The following is a 24755-nucleotide window of genomic DNA, read 5'->3' as shown; positions in this document are numbered from 1 at the left end:
TCAATGCCTTGGAAGCCAGGGAGACAGTTGAGATTGACAAGGATACAAAGGACCAGTAGGCCTTAGTGTGGGACATGATGCAGGTTGTGAAGTTCTGGACAAATAAGGGGGGAGATCGGGAGGTCGGCATTGAAAAGTCAAGTGTTGATAGAACAAATGTGTGGATTAAAGTTTCAGCTGCAGTGAGGATGAGATGAAGTTAAGGCGGGCAATTTTGTGGAAGAAAATCGAACCTGTTAATGGCTAAGACCTGAGGCTTGAAGCTTCACTCTGGTTCAAACAGGGCACTGAGGCAAAAACATTTTGTGATTTGACATTTAAAGGCCTGACCCATGGTGTAAGGTGTAAATAAATCTCTGTTACATCGACTCAAAAATCTATTTGCAGCACTACGCTGTGAACTCTCCCCAACCGTAAAAGTGCCGAGAGGCATATAACAGACAAAGGTGTTGAACTGAAGAAACAACCTGGTCAGAACTGGGATGTGAAAAGCTTGGGGAACTGAAAGAGTGAGAACTGCATGCTGAATTCCACAAGCGTAATGCAAAATAGCCTTCCGTCTAGAACAATTGGCGAGGCTAGATGTTACTGTGGGAAAAGATGTGAAAGTTTTCAGTAAAATATTGTTTTAAGCAGTGAATGTGGAATTATGGGGGGATGTGGCCTTTTAACCCAACCCCCAATATCAGCTCTCAACCAATCCTCCTGTAGGGAGTTTGCAAAACTCCCCCACCTCGCCTGCTTTCCGAATCAAACAAAGTTGGCCACTTTTTAAACGTACAAAATGGAGTTCTGGGACACGTGACCAGAAAGCTGCAGGAAGCGAGTCATTTTTCTCCCCAGCAACAAGACTGGAGACAGGGCCTGGAATTCCACAGTCCCTATGTGGATTCCAGGCCAGGCATGGAATTGAATATGTAATAGCAAGTCGCCAGTAGGCCGGTAAGAACAATGAACCTGGTTGCACTGCAATCAGGGTTAAGCTAGTTAAAACCATCATCGGGCCCATCCTAACAGATCCAATCATATCAGAAACCGTTTTAGAGGACTAGGCACCAGAGACACCATTGTGTGACTGAAACCAAAAACAATGAGGGCCGGTGATAAGGCCGTTCGTGGGAAATCGGCCGTTTTGAAGCCATTTACAGTTAACGAAGTAACCTGGGACACCTCTCGATCTGGGGGAGGCAAGGCAGATCGAGAGAGTATAACTGTTTTTAGTAAGCAGACAGAAAGGGCAGTTGGAGACACTTCGACTTGGAACACACTTCGGGAGAGACAGCTGCTACACTTCACTTCGATTTCATCCTGGGACTTCGCTGCAAAAGGAAACTTCGAGGACTCTACTGAGAGAAGCAGTCTCCAAGACGGGGAAGGCTATGCGCAGCAGACCCATGCTTTGGTAAGCAGGCGAAGCTCCCGGTCCGTACTGCCTCCCGATTTAAACCTGATTGTTCCCCCCCCACCCCCGTGCCCACCACCTCAGGCAGGGATTCAGAGTGGAACCAGGAAGACACGGGACGGAGTGCACCATCCCGGTACGGACCGGAGCTCAGAGCGGGCCTCGCTAAACGGCGCAGCCCGACCCAGGAGGGAAGCCTTTTCGCCCAGCCAAGGAGGAAGATCCACTACCTGACTGACGGGAGAGTGTGTGGCCAGTGCACACTGAACTTTACCAGGCCAGACCAACTAAAGCTGCAGTCCCAGGACAACCTAAAGGCCTTTGTTCCAATGCGTTGGGTGAGCATGAAAGTCTGACCCCCCTTTAGTTCGACCTAGGTTAGGGATAGTGTAGGAGGTGGGGATAAGGCTAAGGGGAGTGTTAATATGTGATACCCCTCGATGTGTCGTACTCCTTGTTTTGAATATATAGTATTCCTTTTTTTTTTCTTTTTAAAGTGTATAGAGCTGTAGCCTTGGTTTAGTATCATTGAACCAATTAATTTCTCTGCTTGCTTGTTTTGTTTTATTTTTCTCTCAATAAAACCGTTATTATTTTAACCTTTCACCTGCTTGTCTGTCTCGAGCTTGTTATTCTGCGCATCAGCTGCCTGGTAGGATCCCAGTGTCAGAACTAAGTGGGAGTGTGGGGACGCCTCGAAAACGTCCACTGGGTCAGGCCCGGGCCAAACCGACCACCCAACCAACAGCCCCTACACTCCGCGACAGCTTTCAGCCCCCGAAGAATGACAGCACACCGCACTCAAAAGAAGCAATTAACTTACAGTTGAGACGTTCACTAATATTATTAGTACATGAACATATGTTGCCGGTGACGCCACAATCCATAGCAATTTTAAGACGTTAATGACACATAATATAAGTGAAACTGGAATTACTGAAGTTGTGGTTGACTCGCCAGCTGTAACTTAATCATTTATGGGAATGTTATTCATTCATTTTTTTCTTTAAAAAAAATCCTGAGCACTTTATTCCTCATTTCCTGTTATCCTTTCCATTTTACACGCATCTGACTTCTCAACTGTAAATGCTTTTTAAGGTCAGTTATAAAATGGGGTCAAATTCAATGAATAAGTCCTAATCAAAAATCAATTAATGTACAGATGATGTGTCAGCCATTTCAGTGTTGGCATGTTTTATGTACATCAATATTGTTTTAAAAATAATAAGGGTGACGTCACCTGCAACTTATTTCCATTCATTCCATTTTAACCTCGGTGGCCTTCTCAGCGATAAGTATAATTCAGTCATTAAATGTGTAAATTATCATTAGGGCTCAGCTGAATGGCTGCTCATGGGGATTTGCTGCAGGCTGTCACCAGGGTTGGTTGATCTCTGATATTATGCTCACTGAGGGCTACATGCATTTCCCCCAGGAACAACTGTGAGTCCAGGTCTTAGACTTATGACATTTTCTTGCTAGTAACGCTTTTTTCTTCAACTTTGCTGAAGTACCACTAGATTAACAACTAGCTAAGCAGCTGAATGAACGGCTTGGCAAGTGTCAAACGTGCACAATGACAGATGAACTGCATCGTCTCTCTGATGGGTGGAGTTAAAGAATTCCTGGGCCTCAAGAAGAGGAAACTCAGCCAAAAAATACTTCCACTGTTAGATCTTATTCACACCCACATTTTGGATTTTGGATACAAATTTCCTTAAAAAAACAGCAAATGTATACACAAAGGTTATTCCTCCAGTATTGTTTAAAAAGCCAACTCTTTAGGTGAACAGCAAGACTACATTCTTGTATAGTGTTCAACAAATAACCATGCATGTCATTCAAACAGGATAAGAAATTTTGTATTTGAAGTTTTGATCTCGGAGATTTTTCTTCAGTATAATTACATGACTATATTTCTATTATCCAAAACCACAATTGTCCAAAAGTTCTCTGTATCAGGCCAGATGATTAAGAGAGGGCTGCATTTTGTGAAGACCTAGGATAATTTAGTATACATACAGTTAATGTGTTTAAAAACAGCAGCAACAGAAACCCAAATAAAACCGTTCAGCCATTTTACGAGCATTACATATCACTGAGTAAGCTTCTTTGTAGAGTGGGGTACTTGCCTCTCACAATCAGATCAGCAGCAGCTGACGCACTGTTCACAGTGGTCTGGACCATGCAGACAAATCTACCAGCATGCTTAAGCTGAATGTTTCTGATCATCAAATCACCAGAGGATCCCTGCTGAAAGAAAAAAGACAGAGGCTTAGAAACACAGCAGAAATGAACATAATTTCTTGTGCGATAAACATGTAAACTGCATTTAAATTTGTTTCACGTTTTATTTTTTTATTTCTTAGTTTCTTTTGAACTGCGATCAGTTTGTCTGCTCTAAGGTGTAGCTGATAAGGTACAAAAATGCAGTTTACCATTTGAAATTCAAATTCAAATTAAGGCCAGCTTTAATTCCTCGACCTGCTCCATTACCATCGAGGGCATAAGATTAGATGTCAAGTAAAGTTAGCATCCCTGATATTTTGGTTATGCCGTGCCTGAAGTCCGCAGCAGGACAGTTCAAACTTTTATGACTAATACATATAATATATGTGCACAGCTGGTGCAGAATAAGCAGTTTGACAATGGTCAGCATAGTCGTCAGCCTATAAATCAATCAGAGACCAGGAGCTTGCTAATAAATCTCCACTTTCAGAGAAATACTGGCTCCTGTGTTCCTCTTTCAGAATTTATTTCAAATCCAGTGTACAAAACAACGAGAAGGAAGAGCACCAAACTGACAACAAGATTTTGGCTCGTCCACATTTCATCCATTCAGATGAATTGTGTAAAATGTGAACTTGCTGTTCTGTTGGCGGGCTGGGTTTGCAGAATTAAAAGAAATAAATACAATTATGCCTATACAAGGCTACACTATTTCAGGACTTCTTATAATGTATGGTAATCTTGTGGCCTCTTTGGATTTTCATTTACTCTAGGCGTTAATGGCAACGAAAAAGTAGATGCGATTAAATGACCAAGTAAAACTGGTAACAGATTTTTCTTTGGTCATTATTGTTAGTTTCAGTATTGCTCACAGCCTGAAATAAGTGTAAGAAGAGCAACAGGAACAACAAAAAAATGAACGCTTGTTAAAGGCTTGTTAATTACTGTGAAGGCTTTTTTAAATGCCCATGTTTGTAATCACTTGCAGTTTTGTGCAGTGGTGAATAGGAACAAAATCTGTGCCCTCAACTTCCATTTAGTATAAGGGTTCATCAAGAGAAAAAGGGGATAACACCCTGGTCAGGATTTACTGTAGGAAAATCATTGCAGGATTTAGAGTGGACGCAGGAGACGCAGCCTCATCTCTCTCGGTGACCCAAATCCCGATGTCAGCGCTCCGCAGCCAACTCGATTCCTGGTGTCAGCTCACACATTCAAATTAAACCCGCTTACAGCTGACAACTCTTCAATAACTGAGAGGCTGCACATATATGGGGAATGAAATAATGGGGGAAAAATTCGGTATCGACCATTTTGGGGCGCTAACTTTAGCGTCCGGCGACCGCGAAATTGGGTTTAAATCAAGCGCTTCACTTCCTTCTTAGGGTGCTAATGTTGGAGAGTGGGGTGGAGACTATAGCAGCGCTGCACACTGGCTCTTACAGCGCTGCTGCGTTTAAAGGCTCCTTCCCTCCCTTAAAGGGAAAGGCCATCGCTGCAGGCTCTGCAATTTAAAAATTACCTACCTGGACCACCAAGGCAGCCACGATCCTGTGTGATCAGCCCAGCAGTCAAGCAGAGCGCCAGGCTGATCGATCGCAGGAAGGAACCCGCGAAAAAAACTGCAAGAAAGGTAAGGTTTTTTGTTTACTTACCTCGGTCACCTCCCCATTAATCATCGCCCCCGAAGCAGCCAGCAGCCCGACGCATGCCTCCTACAGCTGTCGGTGTTTTCGACCGGCGCTGCTGCAGGGGGTAGAAGTCAATTGCGGGTCCGGGACGATGCGCATGGCGATGACGTCACGATCTGCATGCGGAGGAGATCGGGGCGCAATGCCGTAGTGCCGCTGCAAAACTCCCACTGAATATGGTGGGAGTCAATGTCAGTGCCGCGCCCGGTCGCAAAACCATTTGCGCCCCATTAGCACCCCCGGGGGCGCTAACGGGAGGCACAAATGCACCAAATTTCACCCCCTATGTGTTTGGACCTGCTTTCAGTTGCCAAGGTCCGATGCTCTGGAATTCCCTCCCTAAACCTCTCTGCTTCTCTACCTCACTTTCCTCCTTTAAGATGCTCCTTAAAACCTACCTCTGCCCTAATATCACCTTATGTGGCTCGGCATCAAATTTTGTTTTATAATGCTCCTGTGAAGTGATGTTATATTACGTTAAAGGCTCTATATAAATAAAAGTTGTTGTTGTTGTTGTAACATGGTGCAGCACAATCAAATTTCTATGTCTATACTCTTTCTTGGAAAGGGAGACACAAAATTCTGAATTTCTAATTGAACATCCTAATCCTGGTCATGTAGACAAATACTCGCTCCAATTGACCATTTGGGAGCCACTTTCCCTCTAAAGAGGCATGAGGCATTAGAAACAGTACAGATAAAAGCAAAAAGGATTCATGGACTTGGGCTGTTGAGCTAAAATGACAGATTAACAAAATTAGCAAAGATAAAAGGCAATAGCATTCAAATTATTTTTTTTTAAAAGGGGAAGAGAATAAAGCAGTAGTGAATAAATTTCTTTAATTAAATTGGAAATACAGACCAAGTGGCCATACTACGCAATGTAAGATACTGCGAGCTAAGTAAGAGTTTATCTGAAATCTTGCTCTGGAATGGGTCAATGTGTGGAACGAACGTCCTACTGATGGTGGAAGTGGAGTCTGTTGATTCTTTCAAAAGAGAACTTGACAGGTTTGGCTGCAGGAGGGCGTTGAGGGCTAGAAACATAAACTGACAACAGGCTTGTAAAAGATGAGGATTTGAAGAATACAGAACAGGCAGAAGCTGCCTGCAGCACACTCTACCAGACAGGACAACCCTGAAGGCTAAACTGCATTTGATTTCTGTATGATTGCACAAAGCAGAAACAATGGAGTATTTCAGAGTTTGTGATATGTCAAAGTGCTATAGTGAAAGGCTGCTGTGTTTATGACTGGTCTAGAAATAATCCTCCTGTTCTAAAATGGTTTGCTCTTAGCAAGGGTTATGATTTTTACTGCACGTAATTTCAGATTCCTTTTCAGATGTGCACGCTCTGATACCGACCTCATTTCACAGTTCATTCAGCAGATAATAAAGATGAGAAGAGTTTTAGTGAAAGCCCTTTTTATGCCTGATAATCTTTTGGGAATAACATGTCTTCAAACATCTCAAGAAGCAGAAAGAAATCCAATTTGCATGTCCAGAATCAGTAACACTCGTCAACTTGCCCTCTGTGGAAATAACCATTGCTAAGACACACTGTCCGTGCATGTAGTTTAGAGATGATTACACATCTGGGGCATCTTGCATAGTAAACAGAAATGGTGATAAAAGCTGCATTAGTTAATGTTCTAACAGAGCATGGATTTTTAACTCTGCAACTTGAATAGGAAAACTTCTAACCATAATTACCTTGAGAATACAAGATATATGAATTAGATACCATTTTATCTTTCTGATTAAAGATATAGAGAGGCAAAAGTAGAAAATGTAGTCATTCCAATTTTAGGAGTGTGTGGGCCAGTTGCTGCTTGATACAAAATTGCAGATCAAAAGGCTCTGGGGTTTCATCATTTTTTAAGGTTTTGGATCTCATACCTCATGCACCTCTCATGATGAAGCTGAAGGGCAAGGCCAAATCTTGCAATTTATCTAGGATGTACAACTGTGGCTCCAGGATCCAGGTTGGGATACATAGTAGACTCACAGAACCCACTTCTATCACAAGGAGAGTAAGGTAAGGTTGTCCACTGTTATCCATCCTATTTGATGACTTAACCAATGATGTTGCAGACAGTCATGGGACAGTTTAAGAATTCCAGACATTTCTGAAAATAGTGAAGCATTCCTTTTCCCAAATGAGACTGCTGTTTCTAGCAGAGTCACCGAGGGATCTAGTGCTCTACACTCACCATCTGGAGCATTGGGCCAATAAGTGGGTTATGTGATGGGTTCCCCAGAGTTCAGCAGCGACATAGTGAGTAGTGTGGTCCTAGCTGGACAAACAGCAGAAAGATTACGATTGCTCTGTATTGGTAGGCTGCACAGTTGCTTAAACTCGGTGTGTACTTGTGAGATCATAAGACGTAGAGCCTTAGCCCTGCCGGACAATATGGAATGCACATTACTTTCCTATGGGGAGAGCGTGCACTCCATATTGGGAAAAACAGAAACCCTACAAGTGGGTGTCAACTTCCAAGTAGCTTGATATTGTGATATTGAGTCTCCTAAATATGATGCAGTGTTTCTGAGTATTGGACACCCAGCTGACCAAAAATAATAATTTTACATGCTTCCCAATCTCCATTTCATCTTGGTTATTGAAAAATTTTCAAGTATTTTCTTACATTTTACTTTGTTAATTTAACCACTAAATTAAATTGTTATCACTATTATTCAATATTCTCACACTTCAAGAATGTAATCGCCCAGAAACAAGCACTTACAATAGTACAAGCATCATTGTTTCTGGTGGTGCCCGAGCCACACAAACCTGCACTTGCTCTCAGCATGTGTTTGGTAACCACCCATTAGCACTTATCCTAGGATGGCATCCAGGCATGGGCTCCAAAGTGGCAAGTAACATTCGCACCACACAAGTGCCAGGCAATGACTATCTCCAACAAGCGAGAGTCTAACCACCACCCCTTGACATTCAACAGCATTACCATCACCGAATCCTCCACCATCAACATCCTGGGGGTCACCATTGACCAGAAACTTAACTGGACCAGCCACATAAATACTGTGGCTACAAGAGCAGGTCAGAGGCTAGGTATTCTGCGGCGAGTGTCTCCCCTCCTGACTCCCCAAAGCCTTTCCACCTTCTACAAGGCACAAGTCAGGTGTGTGATGGAATACTCTCCACTTGCCTGGATGAGTGCAGCTCCAACAACACTCAAGAAGCTCGACATCATCCAGGACAAAGCAACCCGCTTGATTGGCACCCCATCTACCACCTTAAACATTCACTCCCTCCACCACCGGCATATCGTGGCTGCAGTGTGTACCATCTACAAGATACACTGCAGCAACTCGCCAAGACTTCTTCGGCAGCACCTCCCAAACCCACGACCTCTACCACCTAGAAGGACAAGAGCAGCAGGCGCATGGGAACACCACCACCTCCAAGTTCCCCTCCAAGTCGCACACCATCCTGACTTGGAAGTATATCGCGTTCTTTCATCGTCGCTGGGTCAAAGTCCTGGAATCTCCTCCCTAACGGCACTGTGGGAATACCTTCACCACACAGCTCACCATCACATTCTCAAGGGCAATAAATGCTGGCCTTGCCAGCAACACCCATGTCCCAGGAACAAATAAAAAAAAGCTATGGGTTGCAACATTTATAACCTGTTGGTATGAAGTTCCTCTGTCCACTATTTTAATCAATGCTTTAACCCATTTTTGTTTTAAATTGGTTATCACTTTTGTTAAAATATTGCAGAGAGGAATTTCATAGGAATATGTTAAAGCTTGTTTTTCTAATATTTCACAGTGCAAGTTCAATCCATTTTAAAGCAATCAGTGATGATCAGCTTCTAGTGCTATGTTCCCTCATTTAAAAAAAATTAATTTATGGGATGTGGACGTCGCTGGCAAGGCCAGCATTTATTGCCCGCCCCTAATTGCCCTTGAGAAGGTGGTGGTGAGCCACCTTCTTGAACTGCTGCAGTCCGTGAGGTGAAGGTACTCCCACGGAGCTGTTAGGTAGGGAGTTCCAGGACTTTGACCCAGCGACGATGAAGGAACGGTGATATACTTCTAAGTCAGGATGTTGTGTGACTTGGAGGGGAACTTGGAGGTGGTGGTGTTCCCATGCGCCTGCTGCCCTTGTCCTCTTAGGTGGAAGAGGTCGTGGGTTTGGGAGGTGCTGCCGAAGAAACCTTGGCGAGTTGCTGCAGTGCATCTTGTGGTAGAATGTGATTTTAAACCCATTGTGTACCCAGTCTGTCTCTTGTGTCTCAAGCCCACCATTGCCACAGGTGGGTCTTATTTAGGATTGTATTTATGCTTATAACTGCCTCAAAACAAAATCTCAAATCAAAGGGAGGAAAACACAGGCCGCGACATTGCCAGTGCTCAGAGGGCGGGTTTGGAGGTGGGTCGGAGGTTAAATTAGTTTTGATTGATGGCGGGTCACAACCCCACCGTCAATCCTCCTCCACACAACCTTCACAAGTGTTGGGTCCCCGATTTGCGAATGGATCCGACACCTAGCGGCGGAAAACAGATTAAAAGCAATTAACTGCCTATTGACAGGTACTTGTCACCAGTTTTCAGGGTCTTTTTCAATTTTTCAGCTTCTGGGTCAGGTTTCACAATGTCCGGACAACACGTCAGGTAAGTATGGCGTGTTGCGAGTCTGGTGTGATGTTTGTGAAAAGATGACAGCTCCAGAAGTGGTGTTAAGGATGCCATGTTGCAGATGGTGAGTTTCAGAGCAAAGAAATTGTTGGTTACTGCATTTTGAATACATATACAGATTTCTTTATCTTACAAGTTTTTAAATCTAACTGTATGTCCAGTGCCACCTCATTGGGAGAACCTCTCTCACCAGTGACAGATCGCTTCTGTCATCTCACCTGCAGCTGCCATCTATTCCTGCAACATTGGAGCCAATGAAACAATCAGATCTAGTGAGATGGGGAAGTGATAAAGTTGATAGAGAGGGTTGGGTGGAGGTGCAAGGTAAGTTGGTGTCCTGGGGAGGTCTCTTCCACCCTTGGAAGGGAAGAGAACCTCCCTGCGTACTGTGACTCCCTCCATAAGCATATGGAGGGAGTCATTGGAGAGCCTGGGTGCAAGAGTTCACCTTTGTTCAGTGATTGTCAGTATTTGCAACACCTCAATGCTGTCAAACACTGAAAACTCAACTGTCAAAATAAAATTGTGCATGGTCCCTTTAAGGAAACAGGCAGATGACGCATCATCAAATGATGTAATCAGACCGGCTTCCTGTTAATTGGCCGGTAAACCCGCAGGGCGGGCTTAACAAGATCAATTAAGGGAAAATCCCAATTACAGAGCGGAGGCAGCTGGAGGCGGGACCGGAACCCAGAAACCACCTGACCCACCCCCATCCCGACACCGAGGAGAAAATTGCGGCCACAGAATTTGGTGCAAGAGTTCAACTAGTGAGTTAAAAGACACAAAGGAGTGAGATGTGGTAATGCTGAGGGAGCGTGTGCTTGTCCATCAGTAAACAACACTGAAAGTTGCTTTTGGGGATACACAAGTATACCCTTAAGCTACTTGGATACTACACGCGAGTAAAAAAAAATTGGAGTGGTAGAATGTGATTTTAAACCCACAGTTCCCCAGACTGTGAGTTACCACCTTAGATACATTAGAGTGAGGCAGGAAGGAAAAACAATTGCTTCCCCACATGGAGAGAGGACACAGGCAACGGTCTTGGAAAGGACGTGGAATGGGAACCCAGAAAGTGAGCAAAGAGAGCAAAATAAACTGCCAATCGAGCTGTTTGCACTTAACATTATGCTTATTTTTGAAGTTACTGCCATTAGGAGGAAACACATTCCTTCCTTATGAATGAAACAGTAGAGAATGTGGAGATTAACTCCAATTGAACCTCATTTGAGATCCATTTCGCCATATAAAATACTATTCCCACTCATTATTATGTAACTCTTCTGAATAAGATCAATTGTATCAGTTCAAACCCTGCCTTATCCTATTATTAATATAATCTAAGGACATGAGTCGTGACTCTAAGGTGCATTGAATATCGCTCCCAAAGATGCGTCATTTATGGATAATCATAATTTAATAGGACAAAGTCAGCATGGTTTTATGAAGGGGAAGTCATGTTTGACAAATTTGCTGGAGTTCTTTGAGGAAGTAACATATAGGGTGGATAAAGGGGAACCAGTGGACGTAGTGTATTTAGACTTCCAAAAGGCATTTGACAAGGTGCCACACAAAAGATTATTGCTTAAGATAAAAAATCACGGGATTGGGGGTAATATTCTGGCATGGATAGAGGATTGGCTATCTAACAGAAGGCAGAGAGTTGGGATAAATGGTTCATTCTCAGACTGGCAATCAGAAACCAGTGGTGTTCCGCAGGGGTCAGTGCTGGGTCCCCAACTCTTTACAATCTATATTAACGATTTGGAGGAGGGGACCGAGTGTAACATATCAAAGTTTGCAGATGATACAAAGATGGGAGGGAAAGTAGTGAGTGAGGAGGACATAAAAAACCTGCAAGGGGGCATAGACAGGCTAAGTAAGTGGGCAGAGATTTGGCAGATGGAATACAATACTTGAAAGTGTGAGGTTATGCACTTTGGCAGGAAAAATCGTAGAGCAAGTTATTATCTTAATGGCAAGAAACTGGAAAGTACTGAAGTACAAAGGGATCTGGGGGTCCTGGTGCACAAAACTCAAAAGGTTAGTATGCAGGTGCAGCAAGTGATTAAGAAGGCCAATGGAATGTTGGCTTTCATTGCGAGGGGGATAGAATATAAAAATAGGGAGGTATTGCTTCAGTTGTACAAGGTATTGGTGAGACCGCACCTGGAATACTGCGTACAGTTTTGGTGTCCATACTTAAGAAAGGACATACTTGCTCTCGAGTCAGTACAAAGAAGGTTCACTCGGTTAATCCCGGGGATGAGGGGATGGACATATGAGGAGAGGTTGAGTAGATTGGGACTCTACTCATTGGAGTTCAGAAGAATGAGAGGCGATCTTATTGAAACATATAAGATTGTGAAGGGGTTGGTTCGGTTGGATGCGGGGAGGATGTTCCCGATGATGGGTGAAACTAGAACTAGGGGGCATAGTCTTAGAATAAGGGGCTGCTCTTTCAAAACTGAGATGAGGAGGAACTACTTCACTCAGAGGGTGGTAGGTCCATGGAATATGCTGCCCCAAAAAGCTGTAGAAGCTACATCATTACATAAATTTAAAACAGAAATAGACAGTTTCCTAGAAGTAAAGGGAATTAAGGGTTACGGGGAGCAGGCAGGAATTTGGACATGAGACTAGGTTCAGATCGGTCATGGCCCTGTGGGTAGCGGAGCGGGCCCAGGGGCCGTGTAGCCTGATCCTGCTCCTATTTTGTGTGTCTAATTCTGTTAGATTCAGGAGATGGTTCTATGATAGTGGATTGGCGGTTAGGATCAGATCAGCCATGATCTTATTGAATGGCGGAGCAGGCTCGAGGGGCCGACTGGCCTACTCCTGCTCCTATTTCTTATGTTCTTATGTTCTTATGTACTCTCCATACATAATTGAGTGCTCTAACTTTCTCCAACTCCGACAAACACAGCACAAGGGCAGACATCCATTCCCTTCTCCAGCTTAACATCAGCAGTAGGAAAAATAATGGAATCCCTACTAAAGGAGAAAATAGAAGAACATCTAGCAGCCAAAAATAATAATGAATAGTCAGCATGGATTTCAAAAGGGAAGTCTTGCTTGACCAACCTCAATGAATTTATTGAAGAGATAACAGAGAGAATAGACAAGGATAATGCAGTAGATACAATTTATCTAGATTTTCAAAAGATAAGGTACCCCATAATGGACTAATGAATAAGGTCAGTGTTGTGTATGTACCTTTAAGAGAATAACTGGTCTCAGACTGCAGTACCGGCAGTGACCACCCCTTTATAAAAGGTGCTAGAGAGCCTCTGTTGTTTAGTTTCACTACTGACTTCCACCAGTAAAGACTTGTTTGTTTTCACTCCTGCTGGTCCGTGTCTCAATCATTCACGGACTTAACACTGGCGACAAGTAAGAAACGAACTTACCTGCAACTCGGCAGCACCTCAGATGACGTTGTTGAAGGTCGGAGACAGAAGAAAGAAAAAAAAAAATTGGAGTCCATTGAAACTCGTGAAACGGGCGTCGACTGTCAATCATCGGTTTAAAAACTTGCAGGCGAGACTGTCCAGAGCCAGGCTGGGTTCCTCGGTCTGTGGTTTCCCAGCTAATCGGGCTGGTGGCAGGTAGTGCTCTGATCCTTCCTGGGCTGCGGCGGGCTTTAGCTCGATCGGGTGGCTTTTCAACGGGGCCGGGCAGCGAGTCGGGAAGCAAAGAGAGAGAGAGAAGGTGGAGCACACAGGGGCGCGGCCAGTGCTTCGAAGCCGGGCAGCGTTCGGACCTAAGAAGAGGGAGGGAAGTGTCCCAGAGGGTCCGCTCCACGACGGAAAAATAATAAAAGAAAAAGAATCAATATTTAACGCGCAAGAAACCATGGAAAGCAGCGCTAACAACAGCGGGGAAGAAGACAAAGCACGGGAGGCGCCATTTTGTTAAATCGGGGAAGAAGGCAAAGCGTGGGAGGTGCCATTTTAGATTTGCAAGATGCCGAAGACTGGCTGTATCACTGCTTTTGATAATACATTAGAGGACTGGACCACGTATGTGGAAAGAGTCGAGGTATATTTCGAGGCAAACGAAATAGCGGAGGGGAAAAAGGCATCGATATTGCTAAACTTAATGGGCGCTAGAACATCCGGCCTATTGTGGGACCTGATTACTCCAGCCAAACCGAAGGCGAAGAGTTTTAATGAAATTGTTGCTGTCCTACAGGAACACTTAAACCCTGCACCGCTGTTGATAGCAGAAAGATTTAAATTCCACAGGAGAACTCAGCACAAAGATGAGAGCAATGCTGAGTATCTTACGGAACTACGCAAGCTATCAAAGCACTGCCAGTTCGGAGCAGGACTGGCAGATACCCTACGGGACAAATTTGTCTGTGGACTCCTGAGTGAAGGAACACGGAAGAAGTTACTATCAGAAAAAGAGCTGACGCTAGGCTTTCAGCGTGGCAGTACCGTATGAAGCAGCAGCCAGGGGAGCTGCAGAAATTCAACAAAAACCACAGGAATACGGCACCCACGAAATGACATGGGGATTTGCAAAATGTTATCGCTGCGGCAGAACTAACCATGACCAGAAGGACTGCTGGTCCAAAGACAAAATATGCAGACAATGCGGGAAGATTGGACACATTGCACGAGTTTGCAGGTCTGGGAAGAAGACCAGCGACAACAAAAAGGCTACTAAGGAACCGTACAAGAAAGTACAAAAGATGACGGACAGTAGTTCCGAAGACCAGATGAGCGATAGTGAATCCGGAAACAGGAGACTAAGCTGTCTCAAACTTCACAATGTAATCGCAAAAGAGGATCACCGAACCATTTGGGTCACTCTCACGATAGCAGGGTCCCAAGTTAAAATGGAATTGGATACAGGATCAGTGCTAACCGTCATGAATCGACGAGACTACGAGCGGCTATTTTCACACATACCCTTGAGAGAGACATCCATCGTCTTGACGACGTATACGGGGCAAAAAGTATACCCCAGAGGAAAAATAAGGGTGCCTGTCGAATACAATGGCAAGAAAATACGGAAATTGTATCTCTACATACTGCCAAATGGTGGACCACCGTTATTGGGACGGGAATGGATCAGGAAGATAAACTTAGATTGGCATTCCATTCATGCAATGACGGTGGACGGTAAAAAAGATGAAGACGTCACTCCTGGACGATTGTCAACAATCTTAGCTAACGCCAAAGAGGTATTTCAACAAGAACTGGGCACGCTTAAAGGCGTAACCGCCTCGATAAAAATAGAAGAGAATGCAGTTCCCAAGTTTTTCAAAGCAAGACCGGTACCATATGCAATTCGTCCAGCCGTCGAGGCAGAGCTGGAGAATCTGGAGAAGGCGGGCGTGTTGTCTTAAGGTCGACTGGAGCGAGTGGGCGACACCCATCGTTCCTGTCATGAAGAAAACGTTAAGCAATAAGTCCGGAGAGCCAAGGAAGATTTGCATCTGTGGGGATTTCAAGGTGACGGTGAACCCTGTCCTTCACACAGTACAATATCCTCTTCCAAGGATAGAAGACATCTTCGCCTCACTGTCTGGAGGGAAGCGTTTTACAAAAATTGACCTAGCACATGCATATTTGCAGATGGAGGTTGAAGAATCCTCTAGGAAGTATCTCACGATAAACACTCACAAAGGTCTTTACCAGTATCATCGATTGGTATTCGGAGTAGCATCGGCTCCGGCGATATGGCAAAGAGCGATGGAACAAGTCCTGCAAGGGATTCCGGGGACTCAGTGTTACTTGGACGACATCCTTGTAACAGGTGAAGATGACAGTGAACACCTTAACAACCTAGAACAGGTGCTCACTAGACTACGGGAACACGGGCTGCAAGCCAACCGCCCCAAGTGCGAATTTTTTAAGAAACAGATATCGTATTGTGGCCACGTGATTGATGAAGAGGGGTTACATAAGTCCCCTGACAAAATTGAAGCGGTTGTTAAGGCCCCAGCGCCTGAAAATGTGTCGCAACTGAGGTCATTCCTCGGGTTGGTGAATTACTATCATAAGTTTTTGCCGAACTTGTCGACAATTCTGCACCCACTGAACGCCCTGCTATGAACGGGGGTAGCATGGAAATGGAACGATGATTGTAAGCGTGCTTTTCAGAAGAGTAAGGACTTAATCACTTCAAGGGAAGTATTGGCTCACTACAACCCAGCACTGCCAATCAGGCTGGCGTGTGATGCGTCTCCCTACGGCATTGGGGCAGTACTGTCACATAAATTCCTTGATGGTTTAGAGAGGCCGATAGCTTTTGCGTCACGCTCGTTAACTTCTGCTGAGCGTAGCTACGCCCAGATTGACAGAGAGGCCCTCAGCCTAGTGTGGGGGGTGAAGAAGTTCAATCACTATCTGCACGGTCAAAAATTTACTCTACTAACCGCTCATCAACCTCTTGTCTCCATTTTCAACCCTCAGAAGGGCGTACCGATAATGACGGCACAACGGCTGCAGAGATGGTCCCTTTTCCTAGGGGCACACCAATATGACATCGAGTACAAAGGAACTAAACAACATGGAAATGCTGATGGATTGTCACGCCTACCGTTGCCGACGGTGGAAGAAGAAGACCTTGCAGTGGATCCAATGGAGTTATTCCACTCGACCATAGTCGAATGTCTCCCTGTGACGAATGCAAACATAGAAAAGGAAACACGGAATGACCCGACACTATCACGGGTCTATGAATTAACGGTGAAGGGATGGCCAGCACATGGCGAACCACTGCTGCCAGCATTCTCGCCGAGAAGAGAACAGCTGTCAGTGTGCAGAGGAACCTTGATGTGTGGATCCAGAGTAGTAATTCCACCTAAGTTGACGGATAGAGTACTCAATGAGCTTCATGAGGGTCATCTGGGTGGGGTAAAAATGAAGAACTTAGCCAGAGCGTTTGTGTGGTGGCCGGGAATCGATAGAGAAATCGAAGAGATGACCAAGAGCTGTGCAGGATGCCAGAAGGTCCAAAACGCCCCACCACAAGCTCTTCTGCATCCATGGGAGTGGCCCTCATCTCCATGGCAACGGGTGCACATTGATTTTGCTGGTCCCTTCATGGACTCGATGCTTTTAATTGCGGTGGATGCACATTCAAAGTGGCCAGAGGTAATAAAAATGTCCTCAACCACCACGGAAAAAACTATCACAGTTTTGCGAACCATATTCGCCAGGAATGGGCTGCCTGAACAGATTTGCTCTGACAATGGACCACAGTTTGTGTCTGAAGAGTTCCGGAGGTTCTTAAAGAACAATGGCGTTAAGCATTACACATCTGCCCCATATCATCCAGCCACTAATGGATTGGCCGAGAGGTTTGTCCAAACATTCAAGAAGGCTATCAAGGCAATGTGTAATGAAGATATACCCCTACAACACAAGGTGGACAACTTCTTGTTTGCCTACCGGAATGCGACACATGCGGTTACCAACCAAACTCCAGCCATGATGTTCTTCAATCGAAGACTACGATGCCGCTTGGATTTGGTTAAGCCAAACGTCCGAAGAGATGTGGAGAACAGGTAGTTTCAGAATATGAATGAAAGGCCGACCAGGAGTTTTAAGATAGGTCAACCAGTTTTGGCCCGGGACTACCGCACTGAGAAATGGCAGCCAGGAACGATTTGTACACGACAAGGACCTCTCATGTATACCGTGGACGTTGGGGAGAGCATTGTAAGACGCCATGCTGACCAGATTCTGGAGTCACTGGAAAACGACAACTCCACACCACGATCTGATACACCTGGTAATGAAATTGACGTTCCAATTGCAGCTACCGCAGAACCGGTAATATTGGAAGCAGATGAACCAAACAAAGACATTGATCCCGATGCAACATTGCCAGAAGAACCTGATACCCCAAAGAGGCGTTATCCAGACAGAATCAGGAAGCCTCCTCAAAGACTGAACTTATAATTGCTTAAACTTAACCAATGTATCTAGCAACAGTAATTGTGATTGTAATTCGTTATCATTTAGTTGTTAAATGAATGTTATGTACTGTTTATCTAAAAGGGGAGGAATTGTTGTGTATGTACCTTTAAGAGAATAACTGGTCTCAGACTGCAGTACCGGCAGTGACCACCCCTGTATAAAAGGCGCTAGAGAGCCTCTGTTGTTTAGTTTCACTACTGACTTCCACCAGTAAAGACTTGTTTGTTTTCACTCCTGCTGGTCCGTGTCTCAATCATTCACGGACTTAACAGTCAGAGAGTGTTAAGTCAGGGGGAAAGTAGCAGAATTGATAGCTAGCTGGCTTCATGACAGAAAGCAGAGCGTAAGGGTAAAGAGCAGCTATTCACAGTGGCAGAAGGTGGGTAGTGGTGATCCACAAGGATCAGTGCTGGGACCATGATTTAGATTTTGGAATCAAAAACACAATTTCTAAATTTGTGGATGACACCAAATTGAGGGAATAGTTAATACTGAGGGGGACTGCAACAAATTACAGGAAGACATTAATAATCTTGCAGAATGGGCATATAATTGGCAAATAAAATTCAACACAGATAATTGTGAGGCATTACATTTTGGGAGGAAGAATAGGGAGGTCACTTATTACTTGGAGGTTGCAAATCTGGGTGGGGTCGAGGAGCAAAGGGATCTTGGAGTACAAATACACAAAACACGAAAAGTAGTGACACAGGTTAACAAGGCCATAAAAAAAGCAAACCAGGCACTAGGGTTTATTTCTAGAGGGATAGAATTGAAAAGTAGTGAAGTTATGCTAAACTTTTATCAAACCTTGTTTGGACCACACTTTGAGTTCTGGTCACCATATTATAAAAATGATATAGAGGCACTAGAGAGGGTGCAGAGAAGATTTAAAAGGGTGATACCTGAAATGCGAGAGTATATATATCAGGAAAGGATGAACAGGCTGGGTCTCTTTTCTCTTGAAAAAAAGGCTGGAGGGTGACCAAATAGAGGTCTTTAAAATTATGAAAGGTTTTGATAGAGTAGATGCAGAGAGAGTGTTTTCACTTGTGGGGAAAAGCATAACTAGAGGCCATCAATATAAGATAGTCAGCAAGAAATCAAATAAGGAATTCAGAAGAAACTTCTTTACCCAGAGAGTGGTGAGAATGTGGAATTCGCTACCACAGGGAGTAGTTGAGGCAAATAGTATGGATGTATTTAATGGGAGGCTAGATAGCATATGAGGGAGAAGGAAAGAGAGTTATGCTGATAGATTTAGATGAGGAAAGATGGAAGGAAGCTCGAGTGGAGCATAAACGCCGGCATGGACTGGATGGGCCGAATGGCCTGTTTTGTACCATATGTCCTATGTAATCCATGTTTCTCCATCTACAGCACATCTGCTCTGTTGATGCCACCTTCCACACTAAAGCTTCTGAAAGGTCATCACTGTTCCTCAGCCGGGGATTCTCCTCCACCATGTTTGATAGGACCCGCGACTGAGTCTGTTCCATTTCCCATGCATTTGCCCTCATTCCTTCCCTCCTTCTAAGAACCATGACAGGGTCCCCCTTGTCCTCACCTTCCATCCCACTAGCCTCTGCATTAGACAGATTACCGTCATCATTTCCCCCACCTCCAACATAAACCCACCACCAAACACATCGTCCCCTCTGCTCCCCTCCCTGCTTTCCAAAGGAACCATTCCATGTGTGACACCCTAGTTCACACTTCCATCACCCCTACTACCTGCTCTCCTTCCTCTGCACCTTCCCATGCAAGCACAGGAGATGCAACACCTGCCCATGCACTTCCTCTTAGGGTTCCAAATACTCCTTCCGGATGAGACAACAAATTTTGTGTACTACCTCCATCCTAGTATACCACATTCACTACTCATGGTGTGGTCTTCTCTAGAGTAGAGAGACCAAACGCAGATCAGGTGACCACTTTGTTGAACACCTGTTCTCTCGGCAAGTGTGACCCTGAACTCCCTGTCGCCTACCACTTCAATTCTTCATTCAACTCCCACTCTGACCTTGCGGTCTTTGGCCTTCGATTCTGTTCTAATGAAGCTCAATGCAAGCTTGAGGAACAGCTCCTTATTTGTCTACTCGCCACTTTGCAGCCCTCTTGTCTTAACATTGACTTTACGAACTTCAGACCTTAACTGTGTTGAATCTGTGATTCTTAAAGTGTGATGTTTTCCAATAACTACACGGAGGCTGTAACTTAACAATCAACAGGTGTTTACTGGAGGAGGGTAGTCTAAAGACTGACAGTACAGAGGCATGCTCAAGGCTTATATACAGGTGTGGTCACTGCCGGTACAGGTAGACTACCTTTTATCCGAACTTCCGAAAACCGAAACCCTCTAAAAACCGAAGGTTTTTTCGTTCAGCGTAAGTCGTGCGCACGACATGACCAGAGTGGCGCACGACTTACGCTGAGCAGAGGGTCTGCGTAAGTCATGCGCACGACCCCCCGCGGACCCCCCCGCGGACCCCCGCCGACCCCGACCCCCGCCGACCCCCCCGCCGACCCCCCCGCAGACCCCCGCCGACCCCGACCCCCGCCGACACCCCCGCGGACCCCCGCGGACCCCGACCCCCGCCGGCTTACGCTGAGCAGAGGGTCAGCGTAAGGCGTGCGCACGACCCCCCGCCGACCCCCCGCGGACCCCTGCCGACCCCGACCCCCGCGGACCCCCGCCGACCCCGACCCCCGCCGACACCCCCGTGGACCCCCGCCGACCCCGACCCCCGCCGACCCCCCCGCGGACCCCCGCCGACCTACTCCGACAAATTTCCCAGTCTTATAAAATAACTTCCGAAATCCAAAATTTTCCAAAAACCGAAACACGGCTGGTCCTGAGGTTTTCGGATAAAGGATAGTCTACCTGTACTACAGTATACAGGAGCTGTAAAAGTAGTTCTCTCTTAAAGGTACATACCCTACAATTCCTCCCCTTTTAGATTAGCAGTACCCATAATATTCAAATAACAATTAACACGTTAACATGCCATTAAACTGAAATAGTCCATTTATAGATTCAGTCTTTGGGGCGGCTTCCTGATCCTTTCTGGATAGCGCCTTTCCTGAGGTTCTTGTTCTTGGTGCGGAGGCGATTCTGACCCCTTTTCGTCGGTTATTTAATCAGTTTCCACTGCTACTGTTTCTGAGGTAGATGCTACCGGTATGTCGGGTTCATCCCCAGGGACGCGAGACATGGGGTTGACTCGTTCCTGTGACACTAAGATCTGGTCGACGTGGCGTCTCACAATGTTCTCCCCGACATCCACTGTGTACATTAATGGCCCCTGCTGTGTGCATATCGTTCCGGGTTGCCATTTCTCTGTTTGGTAGTCACGGGCCAAGACTGGTTGTCCTACATTGAAGCTCCTCGTCGCCTTCTCATTGATGTGCTGGAATTGTTTATCCTCGATATTTCTTCGCACATTTGGTCTGAGCAAATCCAGACGAGATCTCAACCTTCGGTTAAAGAGCATCATGGCCGGGGTCTGGTTGGTGACTGCATGTGTCGCATTTCTGTAGACTAACAGGAAATTGTCCACCTTATGCTGTAGTGGAATTTCATCATCGCACATGGCCTTTATTGCCTTTTTAAAGGTTTGTACGAACCTGTCAGCCAATCCATTTGTGGCTGGATGATACGGGGCGGATGTGTAATGCCTTACCCCATTCCTTCTCATAAATTTCCGAAACTCTTCGGACACAAATTGTGGTCCATTATCAGAGCAAATCTGCTCTGGCAAGCCGTTCCTGGCAAATATGGTCTGTAGGACTGCAATCGTTTTCTCTGTAGTGGTTGAGGACATTTTGATCACCTCAGGCCATTTCGAGTGAGCATCCACTGCTATTAAGAACATTGAGTCCATGAATGGACCAGCAAAATCAATATGCACCCGTTGCCATGGAGAGGAGGGCCACTCCCATGGGTGTAGAGGGGCATGTGGTGGTGCATTTTGGACCTTCTGGCATCCTGAGCAGCTCTTTGTTAGGTCCTCAATTTGCTGATCGATCCCCGGCCACCACACATAAGCCCTAGCAAGGCTTTTCATTTTCACCCCTCCCAGATGACCTTCGTGAAGCTCATTGAGCACTCTCTCCCTTACCTTGGGTGGAAATACCACTCGGGATCCACACATCACTGTCCCCTGGCATACTGACAGCTGTTCTCTTCTGGATGAGAATGCAGGCAACAGTGTGTCGCCATGTGTTGGCCATCCCCTCACCATCAAATCATATACCCGAGACAGTGTCGGATCATTGCGGGTCTCCTTCTCTATATCCGCGTTAGTTACTGGCAATCGTTCAATTATTGACGAATAAAATATCTCGAGAGGGTCCACTGCTGGTGCTTCCTCCACAGTAGGCAGTGGCAGGCGTGATAGCCCATCAGCGTTTCCATGCTGTTTCGTGCCTTTATATTCTATTTCATATTGGTTCGCCCCTAGAAAAAGGGACCATCTTTGTAACCGTTGTGCAGTCATCACCGGAACGCCCTTCTTTGGATTAAAGATGGAGACAAGTGGTTGGTGGTCAGTCAGCAAGGTGAACTTCTGTCCATGCAGATAGTGGTTGAATTTTTTTACTCCCCATACTAGGCTGAGGGCCTCCCTGTCGATCTGGGCGTAGTTGCACTCGGCTGAGGTTAGTGACCGAGACGCAAAGGCTACTGGCCTCTCCAACCCGTCTGGGAATTTGTGCGACAGCACCGCTCCAATACCATAGGGTGATGCATCACATGCCAACCGAATTGGTAGTGCTGGGTTGAAATGGGCCAACACCTCTTTTGATGTGATCAATTCTTTGCACTTCTGGAAAGCTCGTTTACGTTCATCATTCCACTTCCATGGTACCCCCGTTTGCAGTAGGGTGTTCAGTGGGTGTAATACTGTAGACAAATTTGGTAAGAACTTATGGTAGTAGTTCACCAGCCTGAGGAACGACCTCAGTTGTGACACATTTTCCGGTGCTGGAGCCTTGACTACTGCCTCAATCTTGTCAGGGGACTTATGTAACCCCTCTTTATCAATAACGTGGCCACAATACGAGATCTGCTTCTGGAAAAACTCGCACTTGTGGCGATTAGCTCATAGCCCATATTCCTTTAATCTAGTGAGCACCTTCTCCAGGTTGGCGAGGTGATCACTGTCATTTTTGCCCATGACCAGGGTGTCGTCCAAATAACACTGGGTCCCTGGAATCCCTTGCAGGACTTGATCCATCGCCCTTTGCCAAATAGCCGGAGCTGATGCTACCCCGACCACCAGCCGGTTGTATTGGTAGAGACCTTTATGTGTGTTGATCGTGAGGTACTGTTTCGAGGCGTCTTCTACCTCCATTTGCAAGTACGCCTGGGCCAGATCAGTTTTGGTGAAGCGTTTACCTCCAGATAGCGAGGCGAAAATATCCTCAATCCGTGGAAGCGGATATTGTACCGTGTGAAGGACTGGGTTCACTGTCACCTTCAAATCCCCACAGATGCGGACCTTCTTTGGTTCCCCAGGCGTATTACTCAGCGACCTCTTCATTACAGCAACGATGGGTGTAGCCCACTCGCTCCAGTCTACTTTGGACAGTACTCCTGAACGTTCCAACCCTTCCAGCTCTGCTTCGATGGCTGGTCGGATCGCATAAGGCACCGGTCTGGCCTTAAAAAACTTTGGGCTTGCATTTTCCTCTATTTTAATCATTGCTGTTATGCCTTTTAGTGTTCCGAGTCCCTCCTGGAACACTTCTTGTGCGTCAGTTAGCATTTTTGACAGTCGTCCAGGTGTGACGTCATCATCCTTTTTGGCCTCAACCTTCAGTGCCTGTACGGAATGCCAATCTAATTGTATCTTCTGGATCCATTCACGTCCTAGTAGTGGTGGTCCTCCATCTGGCAATACATATAGGTCCATTTTAGGTATTTCCTGGCCTTTGTATATTACTTTCACCCTTATTTTTCCTTTGGGGTAGACTTTTTGCCCCGTGTACGTCTTCAAGACAATCTCTGTAGTTTTCAAGGGTATATGTGAAAATAGCCGCTTGTAGTCCCTTTGGTTTATGACTGTTAGGGCTGATCCTGTGTCCAATTCCATTTTCACTTGGACTCCGTCTATCTTGAGTGTGACCCAGATAGTCTGGTGATCCTCCATTTTGGTTACCTTATGTAGTTTCAGACAACCCAGCTCCTTGCTTCCGGAGTCTGTATCACTTTTCTGTTCGTCTGAACTACTGTCCATCACCTTGTGTACCTTTTTGTACTTCTCCTGTGGAGATTTCTTGCTGCTGGTTTTCTTCCCTGACCTGCAGACTCTTGCTGTGTGTCCTGCTTTTCCACACTGTCTGCACACTTGGTCCTTGAACCAACAATCCTTCTGGTCGTGTGTTGTTCTGCCGCAGCGATAACACTTCCCTGCTCCATATGACATTTCATTGGTGCCATATTCTTGCGGTCTCCGTTGTATCTCTGCAGCGCCCCGTGCGGCTGCTTCGTGTGATACTGCCATGCTGAAAGCCTTGTCCAGCGTAAGATCCTTTTCTGATAGAAGCCGTTTCTGGGTTCCTTCACTTTGAAGCCCACACACAAACTTGTCCCTTAACGTATCTGCCATTCCCACCCCAAACTGGCAGTGTTTCGATAGCTTGCGCAGTTCCGTTAAGTACTCAGCATTACTTTCGTCTTTATGCTGGTTCCTTTTGTGGAATTTAAATCTTTCTGCTATCAGCAGTGGTGTGGGGTTTAAGTGGTCCTGTAGGATTTCCACTATGCTTTCGAAATTCTTATCCACTGGCTTCTCTGGGGTTATTAGGTTTCGCAGTAAG

At 45.6% G+C, this 24755-nt stretch overlaps 1 protein-coding gene across 5 annotated transcripts in view; it reads right to left on the bottom strand.

The window, feature by feature from the left end:
- LOC147110976 (contactin-4-like) overlaps nucleotides 1–24755 on the bottom strand; it is a 2035446-nt gene that overhangs the window by 431674 nt on the left and 1579017 nt on the right. For 4 of the 5 annotated variants that reach the window (XM_086001418.1, XM_086001414.1, XM_086001415.1 and 1 more), the window contains exon 14: nucleotides 3535–3655. In XM_086001418.1, coding sequence (XP_085857544.1) covers nucleotides 3535–3655 — 121 coding nt within the window. The remainder of the gene's footprint in view (nucleotides 1–3534; nucleotides 3656–24755) is intronic. The other variant, XM_086001417.1, reaches the window with a different exon arrangement.

This window comes from Somniosus microcephalus, chromosome 11, assembly GCF_052327205.1.
Source record: "Somniosus microcephalus isolate GS21.2 chromosome 11, FLI_Smic_1.0, whole genome shotgun sequence".
NCBI classification, from domain to species: domain Eukaryota; kingdom Metazoa; phylum Chordata; class Chondrichthyes; order Squaliformes; family Somniosidae; genus Somniosus; species Somniosus microcephalus.
The sequence above is the reverse complement of the archived record's forward strand: the minus strand, read 5'-3'. Positions and strand labels throughout refer to the sequence as shown.